The sequence below is a fragment of the Heliangelus exortis genome, chromosome 4 (genome assembly GCF_036169615.1).
Source record: "Heliangelus exortis chromosome 4, bHelExo1.hap1, whole genome shotgun sequence".
In the NCBI taxonomy this organism is placed as follows: Eukaryota; Metazoa; Chordata; class Aves; order Apodiformes; family Trochilidae; genus Heliangelus; species Heliangelus exortis.
In genome coordinates, this window is record NC_092425.1 from 29,547,083 (window position 1) to 29,574,750 (window position 27,668).

The window sequence follows — 27,668 nt, forward strand, 5'->3', positions numbered from 1 at the left end:
CTTCAGGGAGTAGCAGAATTAAGAATGGAAGGTTTTGACTTCTGCCTTCTACCTTCCTAGACTCTTCTATTAATAGAAGAGATGGAAATCCTGTTGGCATTCCAGAGAACGTCCATAGTTGAAAAGGATTCAAATTTGTCTGTGGGGGTCTTGCAGAGATAGTTCTTTCTTTCATCTTCTGTGACATTAAAGTTATATTAATAGACAAAAAGTAGCTAATTTTTCTTGGAATGACATGAAATCCATTTAAGTAAAAACCCTGTGTGTGTACTGATGGATGGTCCAGAGGTATTAAAAGGATTCTGATCAAGGCATGCAAATAAATAAACATAAGTGCAGGAGTGATCTTTGATAGCAACAGGAGTCTCTATTAATGCTGCTTGTGTCATTCAAACCCCAGCAGTTCCTTTTGCTTTTGGAAGGTTGTTTATTCTCTTAATTTTGCTACAATAAGAACACATCTCAAATACAGAAGCAGCACAGTTCAGGTTTAGAAAGCAAATAAATCAGTATGTTTTAAATTGCAGTTTTCTTTTCCAATTCTGTCTTTTGAGAAAATGCATGCACCTGGATGTTATTTGCCATGGCAATATCATTTGACAGTTTGGTTGCTGAAATATTAGTTGGTGGGGAGAATGATTCCTCACACAGTCAGTACACTCCATGTTGGTTTGTTAGAAAGTACATGGACTAGATTGTAGTAGAGTGGTCTTTGTTAGTTGTTTGGTTTTTAGGGAAAAGCACACAAATATTTTCCCAGGTAAACTTTTTTTCCTACTTTCTGCAAGAACTAATTCCAAAAACCTGTATTGCCACTGTTGCTTTCATGGGAGAGAGAATGTATTGGTTCCTTTTCACTTGCAGTCTTGGAATCTTAAAAACTTGTCTATGAGAGAAGGGAAGGGGACATGATGATCCAAAATAAATTACCTGAAACTTACTTGCTGGAACTGACTTTGTGCTTTATTACATGAGGTGTGCTACCAAAAATATTATCAAATATCATAGCTTATTCAGACTCTTTATAGCTTATATATCAGAGGTGTAATTACTGCCACTAAGCAGTTTCTTTGAAATCTTAATAGTGAGTTAATTTCAAACAACTCTAGAGATAATAGTTGTAGGTAGGAATATCAAACAGTAGAGCACTATTGACAAGTCAGAACTGCTAGCAGGTATTTATAGGAAAAAAATGGCAAAATAGGGTATTGTTTGCCCCAGGAAGCAAGTAATAATTAATTAACATTTTTATATTTTAAGAAAACCCTGAGCTACAGTGCATGTATGAGGGCAACTGTCTGAGTTTAAGACACTAATGTCACTAACATCTTTTGAGGTTTTCTTGCTCATTTACTCAGTGCAGTTCTTAAAAAAATAACACAGGTAAATTTAGTTACTTTTGCAGTTTAAAGATGATGCAGGAAATGTTGAGTTTTAGATAGTTAATCATGTTCACAAGGGATATTTATTTCAGAGGAAATGTGGATTAAGTTAAGATTTCAGAAAATTATTTCATTAGAACATAGTAAATAACAATATTGTAATGGTAGCTGAGTTTCTGCATACACTTAAGAAAAAGCTTTGTAATTGTAAATCGCAGGAAAATTAGCCTGTTAGTTTCAGTATGCTTGCTTAGTAGTACTGTATCTTTAGAATCCACAGTCAAAATTGAATGGTAATAGTTTTGCAAACATATTATTTTTTTACTTGCTTTTCTCCATTGAGTTTTCTCTCTGTCAACACTCCCAAAAAGTTAACTATGAAAATTAGGTTCCTGTTGCATTTACCATAATTGTCTAAATTTTTATAAACTAGTTTTAACTACTGCTGGTTACATTTATTCATTGACATGGATTGTTCCAATGCTAAAATGTAGAACTTGTTCTTTCTAGTACTGTTCCATTGGGAGCTGATCAGATTCTTTTACGAGGAGCTCAGTTGAGAAATACTCAGTGGGTTCATGGCATAGTTGTCTACACAGGACACGACACAAAACTTATGCAGGTTTGTCACTTGGATTTCCTCTAAAATATCTGTTTTGTTACCTTGATCTGCCATTACTCAGCACAGAAAATCCTTTCAGAAAACATTGCTAGATCCAATGTGGTAGTTAAAATGTTAGTAATAGAACATCTTATGAAGCAAAACCAATTCAAACAAATGTCTTGTTGCTATTAGATGCTTAGCTATAGAGTAGTTTTTTCCACAAGTAAGCATATTTGTTGATTCTATTTTGTAACTTGTGTTTTGAAAACTATTTTATTAGCAAGCTGGATCATTATAGTTTGCCTGTTCATCTTTTTTATGTTTGACTGCTCCTAAAACTGTCCTCTTGTGGAGCTTTCTTTCAAGTACAAAGGTAAGCATTCATGTCAGAAAACAAAGTAGAAGTTTATTTTCAAAATGAGCAGGGAAGAGAACCATTCTTGGATTATGAAACTACTTTTACTACTGCTGTTTAAATTATTAAAATTGAGATGTATTTGTTGAGAAAGAGGAATGCTTTCAGCATAGTCATGCATGCTCATTTTTTGCTTTTCTGATTTGTAAAACAGTTATTGGAAAAAACTTGGGTGTTTTAGTGATAGTCTTTTATAACACTGATAGTTATATGCACATTCATTTTTATGTTTACTCTTAGCTGCTTCAGTTATAAATGTTCTGTGTGATAGTTTAAACTGCTAAAACATTAATTTGTGGACTTATAAGATCTTTTTTTTCATTTGAGTGAAATAGTGTGCTATATAAGATAACAATATATTTGGGAGAATGTTTAGAAAAGGATGCAGTAGCATGTAATTTGGAGAGTACTGTATGTACCTCTTCTGATATTTAACAATCAGTGGTGTTGTTTGTCTTTTGCAGAACTCTACAAGTCCACCTCTTAAAATGTCTAATGTGGAACGAATTACAAATATTCAGATACTGATTCTGTTCTGCATACTTATTGCCATGTCTTTGATCTGCTCTATTGGTTCAGCTATATGGAATCGAAGGCATACTGGAAGAGACTGGTATCTTGATCTAAATTGTAAGATGTAATATTATTATTTTAGTGTTCAGCTTTCTTTCATATTTGGAAAGAGGATTATTACAATCTCTTTAGGCAATGTGATTTTATCAGTCTTTCTTTTTTGACTGAAGTTATTAGACTAGGTATGTCACAGCAAGTATAAAATTTACCTTACTGTGCCATCTGAGCTTTTGCTAAATTCAGGTAGGGAAGGTTTGTTTGCCTCTACATCTCTGCAGTTCTGTAAGGTCTGTATCAGCATTCCACAGGCATAAACATTCAGATTTCTAGACATCAGAGTAAAGCCATTTTCAGCTATTACAGATGGATACAGCATTGCAAGCTGCAGTGACTTTTCTGAATTTTTTAATTCTCTCATCTCAGGAAATGATGCTGTGGCTTTATAACTTTTACTATACAGTGATCTAACTAAATGTTGGCTGCCAACTCAGAAATTAGCAGACTGCTCTTAAGGAGGTTAAAACAAACACAAAACATCTCCTCTATCATATTGTACTGGGCAGCTGCACTCATGGTGGATGCAAGGGAATGTGATGCTTTATGGGCCTTCTTGGCCATATGCAATATATTTGCATATTTGGTCTTTAGCAAGGAAACTAGATTTAAAGGAAGGGAATGGCTGGTAAGTTTGCTTTTCAAAAATCAAAGAAAATGGCAAAAATTTCTGAATTTGAACTCCATTTTATATTGGAGATTCTCAACTGTGATGAAGATTATAGGCAAGTGATACTGTAATTATTCTCAAGTTTATTCTTGGACAGAGAACATCTTAAAAATCATCAGTTATCGCAATACTTTGAATATTTGAAGTCATGCTTTCAAGTATGGTCTTAAATGTCTTTGGATTTGCTTTGTTTTTTGGCAGATGGTGGAGCAAGCAACTTTGGACTGAATTTCTTGACTTTTATCATTCTCTTCAATAATCTTATTCCAATCAGTTTGTTGGTTACGCTTGAAGTCGTTAAATTTATCCAGGCATATTTCATAAATTGGGTAAATATTATTTTTACAATATGCATTGACTTCTAAAATCAAGCAGTTTGCAAGTAACTGAAATGAATGATTGCTTGACTGTGTATATGTTTTTTCAGACTTTTTCTTAATGTAAATACTTAAGTATGCTGTTTTTACTTACTATTTTTCTTTTATATTATTATTATTTATTTATTTATTATTATTTTTACTTATTATTACTGGCATCTGAGAAGGTAATAACAAATGGCTTTACGTAGTCTTTTAATACCTGCACCAAATTGGTTTTGGAGCATCTTTATATGTGGTTTGTACTTTTGTGTTACTAATATTTCAGGTATCAGTTTCATCCAAAATGATCAGTAGGGAGTGTTCTCACAGTTTTGTTCAGTTTCATTTCTTCTTTCAAAGCACAGCCTGTGCTTAGAGGGTTTTTGAGATTTTTTTTTTTCTTTGATGATTTTCCCACCACTACCATAGTTTAATGTTTAGGGGGTTTTTTGTTCAAAGCCAGTGCCTCTGAGTATTATGTTTTACAAAACATATAAAGACTATTTTGGCATCTTTTTTTTCTTAATAAATTAAAGTTCAGAAAGAAGAGTTTACTCTGTTTGTGGTAGGGTTGAGGTTTTTTCCTTAAAGCCATATAATTACTTCCAACAGCATGCCTTGAGTTTTTCTGGTTTTTCAAAAGGAAATAAATCATACCATTCTTAACTCATTAATCTGATGCCTTGATCAAATATGTGAAATAGGTTTGTGTGTGTGAGATCTGATGTCATACAGATACAGATAAAAGTTTATGTGGAGTAGGACATGAAGTGTATGCTTTAATTTAAAAGTTAAATCTTTTTGTGAGTATGCTTTACTTTAAAAGTTAAATTTTTTTGTGAGCAGTCAACTAGTTTCCATTTCCTCATTTATTTTGTACTCTAGAAGAAATCATTGGCAAGTTAGAGAATCCAATAAAATTCTTCCCTTTTGTTAACTATTCTAAAATAAATATTCAACAATGACTATTTTGAATGTGTAGATCAGCAACTGATTTTTATGCTACAAATTCAAAGACAGTTTAAGTTCTGTTCTCCCGCAGTTTCACATCATGAGGTATAATTTCTCTTTAATTTGTCTTAAACTGGAACTCTGGACATGTATTATCTTCAAAATTTTCATTGTGTGTGTCCATATCATACATGTATACATAGCAAAGCTGGTCATCTGCAAGCTGTTGTACTACATTGCCATAAATCACAATGCCTTAACCTTTTCCTGTATTTTAAGATAAGCTTTGATTTTTATTTTTTTTTAACAAGTAAAAACAAAAAAATTCCCACCACCAGAAATCTCCCCCAAAACCACCCCCTATAATGTACCCTACACTTATTGTGCACTCTTAACTTTATCTTCCTGGTTTTATCTCCAGGTGCATTTATCTGACTCTCTAGAAATGACTGGCTGTGCATACAATATAAATAGATAAGACTGACTTATAAGTATTTCAATATGGTATTTCTGCTTGCTGGTGAATCTAAAATAGATTAATGAATACAACAGTTTTTCAACAGAGATCACTGCAGATAATCAGAAGGAAATGTCAATCACATAGATTTTTGTTTTAAAGAGGAAATATAATTTCTTCTGGGTACACTCAGAAGTGATCTGTTTATGTCTGTGGCTTCCCATGTTGAAATGCTAAATAGCTAACTTGTATTGATATTTGATCTGCTTTCCTACACTTAATCTTTTCTATTTATGTACTAGATTTTTTGTAATATGTTATGAAAGACTAATTTTTAAATATATATACTTTTTTAATCTGTAGGACATAGACATGCACTATGAACTTACTGACACTGCTGCAATGGCTCGTACTTCCAATCTCAATGAAGAACTTGGACAGGTAGAAAAAAATTACTGTTTCTAACTCACTGTGTGCAATTATTCATGTGATTTAGTTGTGATGGTGTTGAGACACTGGCACAGGTTGCCCAGGGAAGCTGAGGCTTCCCTTTCCCTTTCCCTGCCAGTGTTCAAGACCAAGCTGGATGTGGCTTTGAGCAACCTGGTCTAGTGGGAGGTGTCCCTACCTGTGCAAGGGTCTTGGAATGAGGTGATCTTTAACCCAACCATTACATGATTTTATAATTTTTACAACCTAAATTATTAAAATAATGTGAGGATATATTTCAAAGCACTTAGATTTTTGCTTTGGTCTTTGTTTGCTTCTTTCTATTTCCTTCTTGAAACTGATATTAAATGATCAAACACTGCTTTATGTATCAGTGTGGATGTGGTAATCATAGAAGTCAGAAGTGTATCATTAAAGTTTGCATGTACACAAAGTTTGCATGTACTCTGAAGTACATGAGAGCACATGTAATGAAGAGGCTTCCTCCAAGTGATCTTCAGATTTTAAGAAAGGCAAAACTTTGGTGTTGGAAAAAGACTAGGTGCAATTCCTAGGTGCAATTCCTAGGTGCAATTCCTAGGTGCAATTCCTAGGTGCAATTCCTGCTTTCCCATTCTGTCTCCAAAAGTAAAATAAAGTAAAATAAAGTAAAATAAAGTAAAATAAAATAATAAAGTAAAATAAAATAATAAAGTAAAATAAAATAATAAAGTAAAATAAAATAAAAATTTGAGGCATAAACCTGGCCTGGAAGGTTTCTTCTTACTGCTAATTTGGCTAAATCATACTCCATCAGAAACTGCATCTTTAAATAAGAAATGCTGAGTAAGTTTTAATAATACATGGCCTTATTAGTTCCATCTCCAATGCATTTAATTCCTAATTAAGAATACTGTGATTGTTTGGTTTTTTAATGAAAATTGAGTTTTATCACTGACTGGTAGAGCCTTTGTTTCATCACAGACCACTTGAATTACTTGATTGAACTAAACGTAAATATATCACATACATGTATTTCAGCTTCAGTTTTGAAAATACTTTCATAGTTTCTGAAGAGGAAGGGTTTGAAGTAAGGGAAATAAGAGACCTGACATAGGTGGAAAGGAATGTATTCCTTCTATTCCTGCAACCTGGCACTTCAGAACTGCTGGTTTTTTACTAATATTTTTACTTTAAGAGGTGTTTCTATGTCATAAAGAGCATTAGGAATGCTTGTAGATCTTTTTCTTTTACCATATTGTTTTCTGTCAGAAATGGAATGTTTTCCTAGCAAAGCCATTGCTTTTTACAAGTTTCTTGTATTTCAACAATACATAAAATCAGGAATGGTTAATTATACCACTGTGCACTGAAGCAAGCTTAAGCTCCCTGACACTTGCTTGATTGTCATCTTTGGAAATTAGTATTGAGACTGTACCTCTGCCATGTTTATGCATGGTTGATGTTTTTTGTATAAACTATGACGACTGCAGAAATGGTAAAAATATGTAGTTTGTTGATAGTCATGAATTGAAATAGATATGTAAGTAACTGGTGAATGTTGTGTATAATGAATTTTATCATTCATTTAGGTCAAATACATATTTTCTGATAAAACGGGTACCCTGACATGCAACGTAATGCAATTTAAGAAGTGTACTGTAGCAGGAGTTGCTTATGGGTAGGTATTTTTATATGCTTTTCTTTATCTGTGTGCCTTTCTTTTCCTCTGTCTGTGAATATGTCCCCATGCATTGTTACCATGGTTCACCACCACTTTTCTGAGTACAGTGACATAGCTCCAAATATCAATCTCACTTTTAAGAAATCTCTCCAAGTAAATGCAAACAAAGCATTTTACTACTTATTTGTCAGCAGTTGCAGACATCTTCTCTGAAAGAGTTTGTAAAATTTCAGACTTCTGAGGCTGTTTGCTTAAAAATGTAAATTAGAGCAATGAATAAAGCAGAAACATGAACATTGTAAATGGCATCATGGCTTACTAGTATGCTTCATGCTGGTCCTGGGCTGATCTTAGATCACTGAGTAGCAGGTAATTCAAAACAGAGATCAGGCAGAGGTTATGAAATTAAGCATTGGACTTGTGCTAAAGGTCATGATACAGCTTCTGTGGTTTTATCATTTCAATCCCTTTGAAAATCCTAATTTTCTACACTTTGTGTTTTGGCAGAACTTAGATCCTTAACATATTAACCATACTAATATTTTTTACCTAACTGTTGTAATAAAATACAGTTCTAACCCTGCTATCTTATATGTATTTAGATGTGTGTGTTAACATATATGCATAGGCCTCAACTTCAACCAAATGAGCTAATTTTATGACTTCAGAAACGTCTCTGAGCAAAGTATTTTCAAATTCTTTGTATAGCAGATGAAAAGCATTGATGTTAATGGCTCTTAAAATCAGGTATTAGTATTTGGTTCATTATGTGTCTTCATCTGAATTTGGTACAGCACAAATTCTAAAATTTCTCCTTTATGAAACAGGTGTGAATGTATGGTTTTAGGAAAAAAATTATCTGTTTTTTATTGCTATGCTTCCCAGCTCCCATCCAACACATTTTAAAAAGACCAATTTCCTGACAAGCATTACTACTGAGAAATCAGTTTCTTTTGACAGTGGGTAGCTACTACACCATCTCTCATAGTTACTATGTAATTCTGTATTGATGTAGATAAGAATTTGGGAACACAGGAAAGGTTGAAAGTTACTCTTCCGTCTCTCTTGTACCTTTTCTTCCTGAGTGTGTTAATTTGTGTTCTGTTCAGACCTGTGTCAACACAGAGCAGAGTCCTCCGTGTGCTATGGCTGGCTTTCTTCATCAACATTTTGTGAACTCTGCCAGATGAGCTGTATTAGTGTGGCTTTAGATAATTAAAAAACTTCCATTTAATGAGAAATGGTAACTGTGTATATATAGTGAAATATAAAGCAAGACTTGAGAGCACAAATGCTTTTGTATCTGCTGATACAAGTTAGCAAGTAAGCTAAACGCAAATAAATAAGCAATCACAAATGATGATTTTTAGTGTATGAAAACTCAAGAGAAACTTTGTGGTTATCTAGACACTAGCAAAATATTCTGTTGAAATACCTTCAAAACTTTTTAATAATTCAATTTCATTGACTAACTTTATATGTGATCCAGCTTTTTTGCCTTTGTGATTCTTTTTCTTCTCCCTGTTTCTATTCTTCCCTTTTTGTGCAGCCATTGCCCCGAGCCTGAAGATTTTAGTGTTCCTTCAGATGATTGGTAAGTGTGGTGTTTGTTGAGGAATCAAGTGTAAAACCAGTGAGGGAATTTTTAGAAACAGAGATAAATGTGAATCTTTAGATTGCCTTTGATGTATATAGATTATCCTTCAGCTTAAATCTCTGAAATTACTGCTGACTCTCTTTGAAGATACGGTGATCCAAGGCAAGATACAAAGTAAATGAAAACAGAATACTTTTCTCCATCTGGAATAATTTTCAGCACCATTTTGTTTCCCTGAGATTCAAACTCAACTAGATTGTCTCAATACCCAGCAGTCAGCTACCACACCAGGTCTCCCTAGAAGTATCTCAATTCTTGAGCTTTCAGCTCCAACTAGATTTATGCCATTTGTGATATGTTAGTGTATGACTTTATTTCTCCAGAATCATCTCTACACTCCCTTCCTACTTCACCAATGTTTCTCTGTTATCTTTATCCATCAGTTTCCTAGGTTTCTTCTTGGTCAGAAGTAATAGAAGACAAACCCTCTCCATGCAGTCCATACAGCCCTCCCTTATGTCTAAACTCTGCTTAGTGCTTTCAAATACCAGACGTTCTTTTTGAAAAAAATTTGCAAGCCTATTCCAAAAAGTCTTAATTTCTGGAAGAAAAGTGATCTCTTCAGGCGTATCTTGATTTGACTCATTCTAGAGGTCAGAAGACAAGTAGTCACAGTCTTAAATTGCGGATTTACTTTTACTTCACTGTGCATTGCCTGAAGATAGCAGAGAAACTTCCCTAGATTTAAGTGTATTTATATAAATCAAGGTTTCTTAAAATTAGATAAATGTTGGAGATGTGAACAGAGTACCTCTTCTCTTCATTTTCTCACAGTGTATGATTGCAGCATTCACTGTAACAGCTACTATCCAAAACTTGTGCTTGACCTTAGCACAGTAGTATGGATGGTTTGCATATGAATTGTTAAAAATACGCTAGTGCAGATCTCTTTTCTACTTAATTATTTCTAGGCAGGGTTCACAAAATGGAGAAGAAAAAACATTCAGTGACTCAACATTACTGGAGAATCTTCAAAGCAATCATGTAAGTTATAAACAATTACCACTCTTTTGTGAAATCAGACCCTGACTTTCAGTAAGTCAAAGGATAATGTCCTTTGAAGGGAAATAAGTAAATTATGTAAATTACGTATTTGCACAAATTCAGCACTCCTGCATGGATACTTTTATAATTGTTTGTTGATGGTACATGTTAATTAGAGACAGTCTTTTTCCTCTTTTTCATTCAGATGCTCTGAGTCTGAAATACAGTAATTTTTTTTTTTTCTTTTTTACAGGTGTTTTAACATAAGCCATGCTGTTCCTATGATTTCATGAAATCCATGAAAGATTTCAGGATCAGTCATGTTAACTTACTATCCTGGCATGACTTATTATTTCTGTGTCCAGACTTAGACAAGAGTCAGGAGTTAACCATATCTGTTGGTTTTGTAGACGTGCTTCCCTGATGTTAGATCAATACAGATGATGAAATGAAACAAATTTTCTAGAGGCTGATATTTACCCCAACGAGGCAATAAATTTTCCAGAAAGACAGCAGTTTAGTTTGTGACTTGATACCACGTTACCAGTTTCTGTTTGTCTTTTGTATAGGAGATGTTTTTGCCTACTCATAATCAAAAAGTACCACCTTAAATAGTATAACCTTGTTTTCTCCTTGAAGAGTGAGAATAGTTAATTACTCTGCATGCTGAAATTAGTGTGTAGATTGTCTGTTATGTTCATTTCTTGATAGCTGTTTGGTGGGGTTTTTTTTTTAGCCAACTGCACCTATAATATGTGAATTTTTGACAATGATGGCAGTGTGTCACACAGCAGTTCCAGAACGAGAAGGTGATAAAATTATATATCAAGCAGCATCTCCAGGTGAGACTGAAATAATTGAGTGAACCTATAATAAATTATTCTGTCAACTCAACAAGCAAATTTTATTCAATGTTTACTGTTTCTTGAAGTCTGCTCAAAAATTAAAAAATAAAACATACCCATCCAAAAAAAGAATCGGTTTTCAGCTGAAGTCAATTTTGTCAAAAAAAAAAAAAATTTTTTAGATTTTCCTACTTTGCTTTAGAAAATACATATGGATGGTCTGTGGATTATGTAAGGGCCAAGGGTGATGAACAGCACTCCAAAGGTCTCATCAGATTGCTGTGAAAGTCTGGAGGACCTGCCCAAATGCAAATAGAAAGCAAATCAGCAGACAGATTTATGTCTTTGCTTGTTCTGTACATGGTAACCAAAGTATTGTTAAAAAAAAAAAAAATGTTTTTAATAGGATAAGAGTTGTGATAAGTCCTACCAAAGGGTGAGAGAGGATTATGGTACAGAACAGCCTAGTTCAAGCCCACTGTGGTCCATAGACAATTTTTGAATTCAGGAAATGATGAAGGCAAAATGATTAAAGTATGTTCAAGTTTGCAGTGCAAATGCATTATAACACATTATGATGGCAGAAATTACATGAAGCAGAGTCTCCAGCCTTCCTCTTCCTGTCTGCCCCAGCTGCTAGGTGACTACCTCTCTAAATTCTGTCCTTCAACAGCTGGAAGACTGCAAAGGCAAAGCCATAAATTAAGGTAACTGGGCCATGGCAGTGTTTTATTGGGCACTGAAAGCAAATTCCAGTCTGACATCCTAAGCCATTTGGACAGAACTGATGCCTATGGGAGACTAGGTTGCTGTTTGAAATGTTTCCTGACTGTAGGCATTGAAGTTATCTATTATTTATGGCAATGACTTATGGCTCTTCTCTTCTGAAACAGAACTTAGACAAGAAGAAATGTTCCTTTTCCAGTGCCCTGCAATTGGGAAGTTTGTTTTCTAAGTAACATTTAGTCAATACCCAAGCCTCTAACTCCCTGCAAGTAGGCTTACAGGAAGGAGGAAGGCAGGAAGTCTTGCCTCTTGATGAAGCAGTATAATTGTGTCTGCTGGCACATACAGTTATTTAATTTGCAACACAAAACTTTGAGGAGGATGTTCTAGTTAATGAGCTGGGAGCCATGTTACTTTGGGGCTTTTTTTTTTCCCCTAACTGTAAATTAATTTCATCAGTTTTAACAGTAGAAACAGAGAAATATTTTTAGCAGTTTTAACACCACCACATCTAATATTTAAAATCTACCAAAGAAAAAGGAAGTCAAAAGTAGAAGAACTTGGACAGTATCCACTGAACCACAATGTAAACTGAAGAGTTTTCTAGTACATCTGTAATATAACTAATTGACTTGTTGCAGATGAAGGAGCATTGGTCAGAGCAGCCAGGAATCTTCAGTTTGTATTCACTGGGAGGACACCTGACTCAGTAATCATAGAGTCTGTAAGTAAATTGCTGTAACACTAGAATGTTCTGTATTTTATATATTTTATTCCTGCTGTATTAAGCAATTTCTGAATAACTGCATCATGGTACATATCTATTGAGATGTTGGCTGGTGGTGTGGGGTTTTCTGCTTGACGTTTTTTTCATTGATTCTCACTTTTTTTCTTGGGTTTTTTTCTTGGTTTTTTTTCCTTGTTTTTTTTTCTTATTTTTTTTATTCTTCAGTTAGGACAGGAAGAGAGATACGAACTGTTAAATGTCCTGGAATTTACAAGGTAAATGGCATGTTCTGCACTTAGTGTTTTTTTGTGAGAAGGCTTTGAATGTCTGTTATGGATAAAAATATTTGCATTTTTAATATTTGCGTAGGCAAAGTATGGAATTTGTATTGATTTTATCTTTGTAAGTGATCATAGTATAGACAAAGTGATGTATATGATTTAAGATCATGCTTTCTAATATTTTGAATTTTGCTTTTGCACAAAGATTGAAAAATAACCCTTGATTCCTAAGATTAAAAAATTACGTGAAAAGACAATATAGAGAAGTACTTGGACTTTGAAATGTATTTCTGGAAGTCCTGGCACCATGTAATTGTTAAAATTTTGAAATACATGTGTAAAGGGGTTCAAGTAAGTTTATAAATGTGTTGGTTTTGACTGATGGAATGAAATTTTACATTTGATTTTAAGTATAAGTACATAATTATGACTTGTTCAAGTACTCTAGACTGAAAGGCATTCTTTTGAGTGCTGGCCAGTTGCTTGTTTTGTTGTTGGTGGTGGTTTTTTTTTTTTGAAACTGAGCTTATCACATTATGCTTTCAGTAAAGGTTTTCTGTCAAAGGTGTTGGAATTATAAAAGTAACCATAAGAAATCTGGATGCAATTTCACATGTTATGTAATTCTTAAATTGTATCCATGTATTCAGTCTGTGTTCTAAGCATATGTGTAGGATGATTGCTTTTTTTGGCACAGAATGGGGAAGAGGAAGCTCTTTTTTCTTATGATGATTACTTACAATTGTGCCTGTGGAAAGTGATTGTTGTTTTTCTTCCTGTCCTGTTATTTTTTGCTTGAACATAGCTGAGGAAGCAAAAACATAAAAAATAAAAACCCAAAGCAATACTGGAGAGGTGGGGTGAAGATACATATGTTTGGTTAAATAAGAGTAGTAGTTGCCTATGGGTAAAATAATACCAATAATAATGTGAAATATAAAAATCACCACGATGGACAAAATAATGTAGCAGAAACTAATGCTTATAGTTTTGAATGGCATTTTGCAATTAGTTTTGGTTTTATATATTGTAGAAAGCATACTTGAATTTTCAGATTTATGGCATGGTTTCATTTTTCCATAGGCAGGCAGTTCTTTCACTTTCTTTTCTGGGAAGTTAGCAAGTATGTAGCATGAAGTTTGATGGTGGTAGTTTGACATCTGAGAGTTAATACTGCATTCATGGAGTAGCAATGAAGGATTCCTACTTTCTGCATTTGATCTTTTTCTTGATTTCATAAATGTTTTTTTTTAATTTATGTGTCAGTATAAAGTTGTAATGCAAACAGTGATACTCTATGGAGGAAGATGAATTGCTTTTAAAGCATACCCTTTGCGTGATTAATATTTTTTGTGGATACCTGTCACCCAACTTTAAGCATTTGGTTTGTAAAGCTGATTTCTTAGTCTGTGCTATTTAGCTTTTCTTGGAACTAACTTCTTGGAAGCACTAGAGGTCACCCTTGTTCCACAGCAAGAGAAATTTTGGCTCTAAAGCATAACCCCATTGGCAGGGTTAGGAGTACGTATATTCAGAGAAGTCATTAGTAACGATTAAGCTATTGAGGTAAGAGTTTCCAGATGTTCTAAGTTTTTCCCAGAAAAATTGCAAATTAATTCCTTGTCACCTTCCAGTATCAGCCACATAAGTGTGTTCTGCAAGTAGAGTGCAACAGTGTCAACATTTGATAGGAGAGTCTTTCGGAGAAGTGTGGTACAGAAGCAAATCTTGCAGGAATGCTTGTTAAGAGTTGTCTTTTGTAGTGTTCTTTTCACAATAGTTTGCTTATGAGTAATAAAGTACATTTATATTTAATAGTAGCAGCAATTGATAGGAGCAGCAAAATATATATTTCCATGTATTGCAACCAGTATAGAAATACACTGACAGTCAGTTACTTATATGTCAGTGCATACACACATGCACATATATGATTTTAAATAGTAAGGATACAGTGTTCATCAAACCTCTCCCAGGAGTGGGTCCTTAAAGTTCATGCTTGATAAAGTCTTACTTTGAAGAGTGAGAGCTGAGTTAGCCATCCATTTCTGGTGATGACAGAAATTGTCTAGGAGATCTCAGAGACAAATTCACGCCGGGGGAGTTTCCAGAGACAGAGAGAGAGAGACTCCATTTTATGTAAAAGCAAGTAATTTTTATATGGCAGAGATATTAAGGGAGTGTAGGACACCACCACCAGAAAGAGTCAATAGATGCTGCTAACACCTGGGACAGCCAATACATTGATCCTGTTTTCTGTCAACTTGAACAACGCATAGCAGTTGCCAGTGACAACTTTCTCCCTTTTCTAGATTTTCTCACCTTTCCAAATAAGTTGCAGTTACAGTTCCTTGTTTTGTACTTACTGAAGATACCTCAGGATGCTGTAAGTACCTGGCTGTACTTCAGAGATGCCAGGTGTGCTTCTAAAGGGTGTTTGGGTTCCCTTTGTCAGGCATTTTCTCTGTTGATTTCAGCAGAGATCTTCTGCTCAGTATTTTTCCCCTTATAATCAGGTTGTATTTATGGCTGCTGACATTACTCCTGTGGTAAAAGCAAAACCAAAAAATCATCTCACAGTGACAGTTCGATTTGGTGGCTTCCTGTATTTCACCAAGAAAAGGAAATAAAACTGTCACTGCATTGAATAAGGCTCGCAAGAAGTTAGACATCCTTGACAGTAAGGTCTGCTCGTTAGCTTGCAGTTTTACTAAGAAAGTGTATGTCAGTCAAGATTCACTGTCTGTCTTCGTAGCTGAAGTTTCAGAATGCTACAGGAAAACATTGGTTATTCTCCAATAAATCTTTTGGAGAGTGACAGCTGCATTCAGGATTGCAGTCTTCGGGTATTGCAGGACAAGTGCAAAACTGCTCGGGTTTTACCTAGCAGGGGCAATATATGTTAAATTATTGTTTATACAAACCCTAAATTACTGTAATTCCTTGCCCTGTTTCGAGAGGACGAGGATAAACCCCCCCGCCCCGGGCCGTCCCACCCGGAGCCGCCTCCCCAGGCGCCGCGGGGCTGTAGCGGTCTCAGTGCGGGGACAGCGGTGCCTGCGGGGAGGGGATGGGATGGCGGGTCAGGTGACCCACACGGACCAATCACAGCGCTGCTGCTCGTCGGGCTGGGTACAAAATGGCGCCTGGGGGAGAGCTCTGCTGCATCTGGGGCTGGGGCTGCCCGGACTGGGGCTCTTTGGTTGTCACCGCTCCCGCTGCATCCCGCTGGCTTCCTGGGGGAGAACATTGCTCCTTGGGACAAGTGTCCGTCTCCCGCCTTCCTGAGTAGGACCCGCTGGGCCGCTCCAAGGCTTTTGTGGGCTGTCTGGGCTGTCACCGGTACCTGGGCTCAGGCACCCCCCGCTGCTGCCGAGTTCTGTTTGGGACTTTCCTGATCGGGAGTAATTACCAACTGAGGAGTGCGGTTCCATATGAACATATTTATTTGTATTTCACCATCATCCATTAAAGCTATTCTGGTATTTTTACGACCTTAAAGTCTTCCTCCCTTTTTCCCTTTCTTATCTGCCCTGGGAGGGTAGGGGAGCAATAACAGTGAGCATCTGTCACCTGGTTACTGGCTAGAACTGGGACATTGCTCCATAGTTCCTTAACTAAACATTTAAGCAAGTGTAATGAATTTAAGCAGCAGTAGGCTAGGTAGTCTTGCCCAGAATCAAAGTGGATGTAAGACTTGCTTTTATATCAGGCTACTTAACTCAAGTTTAGGTGATCTGAATTTCATTGCTGTTGTCTAAGCAGACCCCCAACTGGACACTGTTTTAAGGCTTTTTGGAATTGTGCTTATCTGAGTTTTTTGGACTAGAGATGAAATGGAGAAAGAGTTGCAGCTGTTAATGTTGCCTTTTTATGTTTTCATATGCTCTCATGAAATATTCAGGGTAGAAATGTAATTTAGTATTGCTGTTCAGATGTCTGTACTTGAAGAAAAGTGCATGCACAGGTGTAATAGGAAAATGTTTTCTTGAAGGTACTATTTAGTCATTCACTTCATCAGTAATTATAAAATTCTCTCTTCCACCCATCTCCATATGTTCCACTTACAGGGTATTTCCCATAGTAGTCTGAACTTCAGGAACCATTTATACAATAATGCTATTTGGTGATCTATAAATGGAAAACAGTTCCAACAGATTATAAAAGGGCCATTTACTTCAGTCGCTTTTGTGTGTTTTACTGTGAATGGTTGTATGAAAAATGTGTTTTGTTCCCTGAACAAAACAGTTTCAATGTATTTATTTTAGTTTCAATGTATTTATTTTAGAAGTTGAAGTTTGAAAGAATTGTAGCATAAATACACATTTTGACTGGACATGATGTTGAATCTAAGGTATACTTGTTGAAAGAAAAGCAGAGTGATTATCTTCATTCTTTCTTCAAATTCCTACCTCAGTCATGAGGACAACAAGGAAAAATATTCATAATCTTATTAATAACTGAGAGCCAGACAATCATTAAAATGAGGCAAGTGCCCTTCCAAATCTTAGCATATATAAATCTTTGCATGATTGCTGAAATACTGGTTTGACAGTAATAGGACTGCAGCACAGTACAATGTTTCACTGGGAAGGATGAAAATGCTGAAGCAGTCCACGATGCACTACCCCTTTATGATGTTGATCAAGATACTTTCTTGTCACCAGTAGACAGTATTCAGATGCAGGTGAAGATTCTCAAATTTGTTTCTATGTGAAGAAGGCCTACAGAATACTGCCTGGAAAAATAACATTATCTCCAAGTAGTAGAGAGTAAAACTGTTTCTCCATCCCAGTCACCTGAGAATATAATTAAGAATACATTTTCCTTATTTTTTTTCCTTTGTTATATGTAAGAGATATATTGATATTTGTAAGTAAAAGCTTGGTAAAGATTTCTATTTACAAGGCACCTTATATAGGGTATCTGTTTCTCTTTCAGCACTAGGAAGAGAATGTCCGTGATAGTTCGCACGCCATCGGGAAAGTTAAGACTCTACTGCAAAGGAGCTGTGAGTTTTACTCTACTTTCACTGTATCAAAGAACATGCACTACCAGTAAAAACTCTATAGCAAACTTTTATTATAACTGCAGTTAAAAATATTGAAAAAGGCATCAATGTTCCTTAACCCACATTTTCAATTTACATCATTTTACTTTGTAGCTGTTGAGTGTGATGAACTAATTAATGTCTTTTTTCTATTAACTGCCTGTGAAAGCATTGCAGATCTGTTCATCCTATTCTTTGTACTGGAGTAATACCTTTATGCTTTCTGATAATTGCTTCCTATTATATTACAAGGTAATGGATGAATGTGTGGTTTAATCAATTAGTCACTTGCTGGAGTAGCTGTGCACGAATCATTGTGTAGAAATAGTAATCTAGCATAAGTGACTAGATGGGAATTTTAACTTACCAGTCATGTTATTTTAGAGGTAAATCTTCCTGAAAATAGGATCTGTGGGGAGGTATCTTTATCATAATGTCTCTGGGAGTGGCTGAGTTCCTCATTAGTTCTTCTTTATCTAAAGTCAAGTTTGAGGGGGGATGCAAATCCAGTTCCTGAATGGTTTTGAAACAATGAAGTTGATTGAATTCTCTATCTTCTGAAGGGGAGACAAGAAGCTGTTGTTAATATTCTGTGTATCAAGCTGGCTACAAAAAAAAATGAGAATGGCAGTTATGAAACACTGACTTTTACCTTGTGGAATTAACATTAAGAGGAAGATAGCGTTTTAGGACATAAACAGAATTCACGGAAGATGCAGCACTTTTCAAATTGAAGGGAAATAACAGCAAAAAATACAGAAGAGAAAAACAGAATCATAGCGGAATTTGTACATTTAGACAATCTAAGGATTTAAAATGTCACTTCCTCTGACTTCCATTGACTTTTGATGCTTAAATAAATCAATGCAGTGCTGCGTGGTTTTCTGCCATTTTTCTACATGATTTGTATTGTCTGTACAAGAACCTAATTTTTCCATTGAATTGTTCCGAGTTAATTTTATTTGTTTTGTAGGATACTGTAATTTATGACCGTCTTGCTGAAACTTCAAAATACAAAGAAATCACCTTGAAACATTTAGAGCAGTTTGCTACAGAAGGTGGGTGATATTATTAAGTATAAAGCTAAATATGAAATTAAGTTACTGCTCAGCTCCTCAGTTTTGTAATTCTATGTTGCTGTAATTTTTTTATTCATGTTAATTTGAAAATTTTATTTTAGTAATGCCTTCAAAAAAACCCATACTTCTCTTCTGAGACATTTCATTAATAAGTTCACATGTAATAAAAAACTCCACAGAATACAGTGGAATCTTTTTAAACATGCTTTTCCAGAGGGCAAACACCTTGCATGTTGGTTGTTTCAGTGGAGAATTCATTTCCCATGATCGCTTTCATGTCCCCCACAAGGAATGGTGTTAGGATGGCTCAAAGGAGTAGCCAAAGTGAAGATGCTTGGTAATTACTAGCGTAGTGTTTTGAAGGTAACTTCATGCTATAGTATTTTTGTCACCAGCCCAAATAAGTGGAATTGTCAGCCCTAGCTTTCCATGTGATGTATTCTGGTGTCTCTGCTGTCTTAGCAATCACTGTTGCTGAAGATGGGGATGCCCTGCATGAGGGTTCGTGAGTAGGAGCTTAAAAACCTGTGAAATGAAGCTTGATACAAACAGCCAGTAAGTTATTTAGTAATAGTGGAGTCCATAGTATAGACATGAGCAGGAAAGCAGACTGTAGAAAGGTTTCTGCTTTCATGTAAATTCCTTTACCACAGTTCCTAGATCTTCCATGCAATGCATCCTTTCTAGTATCTTAGTAAAGAATTAAAGAATTGTGCTGTGAAGTATCATGGTGTTTTAATTTATCTATGAGTTGGGAGAGAGTAGTTGGAAGCAGAATTATAATTAGTTACAGGAATCTGATATGCAGCTTCTTTACCTTGTCAGTTTTTTAATACACTGTCACTAGAACTTTAAAATTATATTTAATGCTTAGTCTTATGAAATAAGCTTACACTGGAAAGCAAACGTGATTAAAATATTTTCATTCCAAAATGCAATCCTTGCCTTTTGACAACTAATGTCTGGATAAATCTTCTTGAATCAGGAAGATCCTTTCTCTGTCTGTTACACATGTGACTTCAGGAATTTTTTTCTGGTAAGGGTAAAATTAAAATAAATTACACAATAAAGTTGAAAGCAGAACTAAAGCAAATTTGACTCATGGTACAACATGAAGGCTCAGGTACAGCCTTTGAGCATATGAATTTAGTTAAATGAGATGATTGGCCAGTTTGGGGGTTTATAAAGTCCTGACCAGGGTCAGTCAAGGTATCGTTACTTAGATGTGAAGTTAGTTGGGGTTGTAAGGTTGTATATTTGGTAAAAGGTAAAAATAGTTGAATATCTGCTGTCCTGTGTCAACTCATACAAAATTTTCAATCCAGTTATTAATTACTGTTCTCATTAAATCAATGGTGCAACTGATACAGTTTTTTCCTCATCAGTCAGGTTGGACCATGTGAAGCAACATAAGTGGAAAAATTCCATCCTTCTTTAAAACTACTGTTCATGCACGTTAGTGTTAAGAAGCTTGTCCAAGTACTTTTCGTACCCTTCTTTTTAACAGATGAAAATATTTACTGTGCAGAAATGTCAATTGCTAACCTTTCAAAAACATAAAATTCAGTCTTTAAAAAAAATAATTAAGTATGTCTGTCTCTGGAATCAATTAAAGAAATCAGTATTTATTTTTGCATCAAATTTAAATTGCAGCCGATGACGTTGCAAAGTTTCATGCATATCCTTTCATGTGGCAGTACAGTATGTCCTTGGCATTTGCTGCATGCTCTTGGTGTGTTGTTCAAAAATAAAGTGGTTAGAATGGCTGGCATTTATATTTAAGCATTTATTAAGCTTGAGTGTTAATGCCTGCTCAAATAAACAGAAGTGTGTAATTTCTGTGTTGCTGTTCCAGTCTGCTAAAAAGCAGACTTAATGATATTTTGTTTTCCACTTTTCATGAGGTAGATTCTTTTAAATGAGAATGAGAAGAATATTTTTTAAATTAAATATAGAAAAAAAAAAAAAGGCGTCAAATTTAAAGAGAGAAATCAAATGCCTTGGAAAAACTTGTTTGCTGATATTCCACACACACTGATTTATTTTCTTCATTTTGTCATCTGCATAAAATATTTTGAAAGAATTGTGAAAAAAAAATCCTGCCCAGCCTCGTGGTCATTTCCTAATTGCTGTAGACAATAGAAACCTATGAACAGATAAAGGTTGTATTTAGCCATTCTTGCTTATGGTGCTGTTCATCTCCTGGAGCAGAGTGGGCAAATGATCAAAGGCAGTAACTTCATTAGTCCTGTTTCTCACTCTCCTAAATCCACCGTTCTGAAAATTGTGGCTCCATAGACGTCATTTGGCTCGATCAATGCTTTTCTCAGTACATAAAGAGTTATGCCAATTTCATGCTCTGGAAATCTAAGAACCTCATAATGTGTGAAAATGGACTGTTAGAGTATTCACACCTGGCTACTTATTTGAATGTAAATGTATATTGTCAAAAAATAGATGTTTCTTGTAATCCTTGTCTCCAGTTCTCACTGTAGTGCTGAATTCAGGTTTCCAATGGAGGAAAAAATATATTGAGTATAACCAGCTCAAAGATATTTAAGTAAAATATGCAAATGCTGCCTCTGCACAAAGATTTTAGTTAACAATTTGGAAAGCTAAAAATATATGTGAGAAGGGAATATTAAAAAGGGAATATTAATTTCAGGCACATCAAGGAAAGGGGTAACAAATACTGAACCATATTTACTATGTGCTTTCTCTTTAGGCTTAAGAACTCTGTGTTTTGCTGTTGCTGAGATATCAGAAAGTGATTATCAAGAGTGGTTAGATGTCTATCACCGAGCTTCCACGGCTGTACAGAACAGAGCACTCAAACTTGAGGAGAGCTATGAACTAATCGAAAAAGTATGTGTAGCCTTCTGATTTCATTTTTCCTTTTTTTTGAGGGGTGGAGGTAAGGAGGGTGGTTTATTTAATTAATGTCCTTGCTTTCTATACCATGAAATCTGAAGCACTATTGAGGAATAATCATAGAATGGTTTAAGTTGGAAGGGACCTTATAGATTCCCTAGTTCCAACCCTGCATCCTCTACCCGTAGAGCAGTCAAGGTTGGCAGGGACTTCTCGAGGTATCTAGACACAAGTCCTCGCTCAGTGCAAGGCTAATTTTGTTTGCACTTTAAAGTTTTGAGTATCTGCAAGGAGGGAGTTTTCCCACCTGCAGTAGGCAATTTTTTTTCTTAGTGTTCACTTATTAGTTTTCCCCATTCTGAACTAAGATTTCTTTTACTGCAGAATGTGCCTTTGGCCCCTTCACTGTTCAGCTCAGAGGAAAATGGCTTCTCTAAAAGCCCTTTTCACTTGGTAGAAGGCAGGGATGTAATCCCTCCCTTAGCTTTTTTTTTTTTTTTCCCCCCATGTTAAACTCATCCTCTGTCCTCAGGCACTCTTAATAAAGCAAGCTCCAACCCCCAGGCTGCTTTTATGTCCCTCCACTGGACTTGCTCCATTTTGTCAACCTCTCTTGTACTGGAGACCCAGGAAAAGGAGGTAAATACTTGGATGCAGTCTCATGGAGAGCAGGAGCGTAATCACTTCCCTTGAGTTTCTGGCAATGCTGCTGCTGGAGTAGCCAAGCATACTCTTAGACTTCATTTTTTGTTGGTGTTTTTTTTTTCCTTGGAAAACTGAGAAATTACTGCTTAAAATTCAGAGCCTCAGAAACCTGCAGTGTTTATTTAATGAAAAAAAGATTTAGGTCATACAGCTTCACTCATTTGGGAGACTTCAGTTTACATAGAGGTGAAGTTTATCCAGACATGAACAAGACAGTCTTAAAACTCTGTAACTTTGTTAACAACATGGCAATCCTGCTACCATTACAAAGTTTTATATTAGTTGCACCAGTGCTTTCTCAGCGTAAAGTATGCAGGCCACCCTGCAACCAGGTTTATAATGGTGTCATTAACAGGATTTTGGCTAGTTTTAATGGTACAGAATTATGAAGTATAAAAATGACTATATTCACAATGACCTTGTAGTGTTGAAGTTAATACCAGACATGATCAAGATTATAGTTTTAAGATAAAGATGGATTGACACGTATTTTATTACAAGATGAAGAGAAATCATTAGAAGCGAGATAAAAGATAATAGTACTCCATAGGTCTTCAAATTAAAGAGGTGCCCCTCAGGACAGGGTAGCTGTTGCTGAACAAACTCCAGAGATTGTGCATAATTGAGTAAAGTTTTTAGTGGTCAAGTAGTGCAGTTTGGCAAGCCACATAGATACTTAACTTAAAGCTCACAGGAATATGTTGTAAGATCTTTGTCAGTTGATACCTAATCTGATTAATGAATTTAGACAGCATTAATCTCATCATAAATATGGAGAGTTACATCAAAGAAATTGGAAGGTTAAAACAATTTAAACCAAAAGAACTGTATGTACTGAATATTCTGTATTCACAGAATCTGCAGCTGCTTGGAGCAACAGCAATAGAAGATAAACTGCAAGACAATGTGCCTGAAACCATAGAGACCCTCATGAAAGCAGACATAAAAATTTGGATACTTACTGGGGACAAACAAGAGACTGCCATTAACATCGGTATTATGGTTGCATTTCTTTCATGGCCTTGTTGGAGATTTAGAAATTACAAAAGTTGCTAGAGTAAAATTTATTTCAGAACAGAAAGATATCTTTTAAAAAATAATATTCTGTGACATTTGAGAATTCAAAGGCTAACTTTTTTTTCAGTCATTGGTAGGGGGAGAGTGGGCAATGGTGTTAAAACAGGAACAGCAAGAAAAATTCATGCCATGACAGAGAGGAGAAAAACATATGCCTTTATGCTTTTTTTTAATATAAACTAAAATAAATTGTTTGTGATTTGATAGTGAGAGGGAATAATACTAAGTAAATTAAAGTATTCTTAATTTCACTTCTGTGGTTTTCCTTCTTTACAAGAAAGTTGGCAGGGACCATAATCTTAATTAAAGCAAAACCATAGAGATTGTACATTAAAGTACTCTAAATCTTAATCATCAATCAGAGGTTTCATTTTACTCTTTACTCTCATTATAAACAACGAAAAAAATAATTCCAAATTTCAAATCAATTTCAGCAGTAAATATGTATTTCAAATGCTGATACATGAAAGCTGCATTTAAGGTTTGTTATTTTTTTACCTGTGACTGTATTAGCACTGCTTCAGTAATCTAGATTTTGTGCTCAAAGTGAAGCATTGTTTTGGTTATATGAATCCTTTTTTTATTACTATTTTTATTTTTAATCTTAAAGAATGTTTTGTATGCACATGGTGCCATTGATCTAAGGTTATTTTCATTAGTACCTTCAGTTTTGAAGTTATACCAGCATTGTTACTTTATTAACAGAGGTGATACATATTTGTCTAGACAGCCTGCATCATTAGCACAGAGCATACATTCAATTGAAAGTGTCAGAGAACAAAAGAAAAGAATGGGAATGTGTATATACAGAAATTTTTGTATGAAATTCAAGTTGTATTTTGAAAATCTGCAACACCAAGAGAAATCTGTTGACTCTTTTCTGTAATTCCCTGTAAAGATGTTCCTCATCCTTCCTCTGGCAACCTCTGTGAATAAGGCACAACAGTCACAAGTTGCAGCAAGAAAAATTCTGATTGTTCTATCCTTTTACCTATATATGTAATTTTACAGAATGTATTTTTATACCACTGATCTCTTACTTTGAACTGCTGGTAATTCTTACAGAAAAAAGTTAAAATTCTTTGTTCTACTATAACTGATATTGTGAAATGATTTTTTGAAAACAAAAATGTTTTTTTACAGGTCACTCCTGTAAACTTCTGAAAAAGAACATGGGATTAATTGTTATAAATGAAGGTTCTCTTGATGTAAGTAAAACCCTCAAAGCCCTTAGTTAATGAACCATTAATGTCATTTACTGCTTAAAATGTCCAGATGCCTTGGTGGATGTGGCATGAAAAATAACTTGAAGCGTGTGTTTACCTGGACAGGCAGAAAAATCTGCTAAAAACACTGCTTGATGGGGGTTTTTTGTTTCTGTTTGGTTTGGGGAGGTTACTTTTTTGTTTGGTTTTATAATTCTCTCAGTAAATTTTAGTATTGCATAGTTGGAAAACCCTGTGGCTGGTGACAAAATGTTTCTGAATGAGTAGAAACTTAGTCCCCTTCTTCAAAAACCACAGTGTAGCTACTACACAAATGAACTTCAGAATGATAAGCAAACAAATTCCATGTAGTGACATGACTCCATCCATTCAGGCACAAAACCAGGAGCTTTACATGCTTCTAGTAGCACCTAGCAGTGCCCAAACAAATAATCCTGTTCTAATGCTGTTTCTTACAGATACATAGTACCTGCCAAAGATTGTTATTGTGTGGTTAAACAAATGAAATTGTGATCAGATGTTGAAGTACAGTGTTAAAGCTACCAGCCTCCAAGTGTACAGTGATTTGTACAGAAAAAATTGTTTAGGGAAAGTAGGAATGCAATGTTTAGTGAAAAATCCCATGGTGGGGAGGGGGAAAATAGATCCTGTTACAACTCTCTAAGGGTGGTAAATGAACTCAGAAGAGGAAGAATTTCCTCAGCAGGAAAACTTGGAGTCCAAAAGGCTTCCGAAGAAAACCTTGAAATGAAGTTTACCTTACCTTGTATTGTGGTCATGTTGCTCAAGATAAGGAGAGAAAGGGAAAGAAAAGTAAAAAGAAAGCATAAGAATCAGCTAGGGGAGGAAGTGCTTTAACTTTTCAGTGGTACAGCTATAAGTAGGCTATAGCATGAATTAAAATGCTTACTAGTTTGGGTTTTTTTAAAAAGTACTTTCTAAGCCATTTTGACCCATTTAGGATACCACATTTTCAACATTAGTTTGAATTAATCATGATCAAAAGAAGTGTGGCCAGCAGACACAAGAGATGACTCTCCCCCTACACTCCACTCTTGTGAGACCCCACCTGGAGTTCTGAGAGCAAGAGGCAGTTGAAAACTAATAATAAACTTGCTCTCAGCCAGTATTTTAATAAGAGACTCCATTAAAAGTTTTCTGCCTCATTTGTTTGTGCACGTTTCACTGTTTGATTAATGCATACTTGGTGCACTACCATTTGCTGCTGGTGTAGTTAGAATCAGATGTCAGTCTCTGTTGCTAATGCAATTGGTTGGGTCAAAGATGGCCTTGAAAATTCTGATGAAGCAGTGGAGCAGGACTCAGGAAATGGAGAGAGAGGTGGACGCTGTGGTAGCAGAACCTTCACTCATTGCAGCTGCAATCCTTTTCCATTTACATATACCAACAAAAGCTGACAAGAGGCCGTACATACCGAGCTGGAATATTGTCTGTTGATGGCTGAAACTTTGGCCTTTGAACAGCACAGGTCCACCTCCTACACTGGGACTCTGAACCTGACCTTGCAGGGAAACTGTGCTCCCATGAGGGCTGCTGGACAACCCAGTTCCCTCAAGATCGGAAGCAACTGAGCAACCATGAAACTTGAATAATAATCTGAAGTTCTTAGCACTGGATCACAGACTAGTGACTTGTGTTGGTTTGATTCAAACTTTCCTTAGCAATGGAAAAATAAAAAATATCCTTTAACGTGTAGATGATCTGGGCTTATCTTAAAGTATAAATTATCTTTCACGTTTTTCTAAACATTTAGGACCTTTTTATATAATAATGGATAGAAATTGTTTCTTCTGATATCTCTATATGTGAGAATTTTCTTTTTCAGACATATAAAATAAACTTATTTAACAATGCTTTTAGCAAACTGTTACGTATCCATTTCATTCAATGTTCCACCACAACTTACATATTTTGGCGGAGTGTGAGAGCAATCCTACACACCATTGCTACTGTGGTTTCTAATAGTACAGTTGTTGGAAATGCTTTTCTCATTGATACTGTATTTTATAATGTAATCAAAAGGTAATTTCCTTAAAAAGAGGAAATTTCAGTATTTCTGATCATAATGGGAAAAAAATTGCCTTAAGAATAGTAGGAATTAAAAATAATGAACACGATTTTTTTGTACAACAGGGAACAAGAGAGACACTTAGCCATCATTGCAGTACCCTTGGTGATGCTTTAAGGAAGGAAAACGATTTTGCTCTCATCATTGATGGTAAATCTCTGAAGTATGCTTTGACATTTGGAGTGAGACAGTATTTCCTGGATTTGGCTTTATCATGCAAAGCTGTTATTTGTTGCAGGTAAGATTTAAGTTATTCTTGCTGTACAGCATTTTCAGAGAAAATACATGTATCTATGTCATCAAACATGAAATATAAAAAAAACCTTTAGTACCCAATTGTATGAAATAGATTAAATAGAGTCATTCAATCAAAGTATTTCTGTACACTGCTACATTGTACAGTGTCTGCTACAGAGTGTACCTGGCAAACAAAGTCATTCAGGTTGCATATTCCTAGAAAAATAATTTATCTCTTGGGGGTAGTCTCATCAATATTGAGACAGCTGATCTCAGCCTTAAGGTAACTGCAGGTATCAGAACAACTGGATTCTTTTGTAGAGCTTTCTCTGCAGGCAAGACTTTATATCTCTGCTTTTGTGCTGGTCATGGGTTATACTGTGCAAGTATACAGAAATGTTAAAGGTATTACTCCAAGTGATTTTTATTTCCTGAGGCTGATGAAAACACTCTTAATATTGTTGTTGCTGTTGTTGTTATTACTCCTGATTGTTTGGGAGTTCTTTTACACTATCAGGTATTTTATCATTTCCTGT

At 35.3% G+C, this 27,668-nt stretch overlaps 1 protein-coding gene across 10 annotated transcripts in view; it reads left to right on the forward strand.

Moving 5' to 3' along the window:
* ATP8A1 (ATPase phospholipid transporting 8A1) overlaps nt 1-27,668 on the forward strand; it is a 97,023-nt gene that overhangs the window by 30,940 nt on the left and 38,415 nt on the right. For 6 of the 10 annotated variants that reach the window (XM_071743642.1, XM_071743639.1, XM_071743641.1 and 3 more), the window contains 16 exons: nt 1,893-2,004; nt 2,866-3,031; nt 3,900-4,027; nt 5,829-5,906; nt 7,487-7,575; nt 9,128-9,172; nt 10,147-10,219; nt 10,956-11,061; nt 12,432-12,514; nt 12,743-12,792; nt 17,740-17,809; nt 18,822-18,906; nt 21,653-21,792; nt 23,359-23,497; nt 24,724-24,788; nt 26,961-27,133. In XM_071743642.1, the coding sequence (XP_071599743.1) occupies nt 1,893-2,004; nt 2,866-3,031; nt 3,900-4,027; nt 5,829-5,906; nt 7,487-7,575; nt 9,128-9,172; nt 10,147-10,219; nt 10,956-11,061; nt 12,432-12,514; nt 12,743-12,792; nt 17,740-17,809; nt 18,822-18,906; nt 21,653-21,792; nt 23,359-23,497; nt 24,724-24,788; nt 26,961-27,133 (1,602 nt within the window). The remainder of the gene's footprint in view (nt 1-1,892; nt 2,005-2,865; nt 3,032-3,899; nt 4,028-5,828; nt 5,907-7,486; nt 7,576-9,127; nt 9,173-10,146; nt 10,220-10,955; nt 11,062-12,431; nt 12,515-12,742; nt 12,793-17,739; nt 17,810-18,821; nt 18,907-21,652; nt 21,793-23,358; nt 23,498-24,723; nt 24,789-26,960; nt 27,134-27,668) is intronic. The other 4 variants (XM_071743645.1, XM_071743640.1, XM_071743649.1 and 1 more) reach the window with 1 other exon arrangement.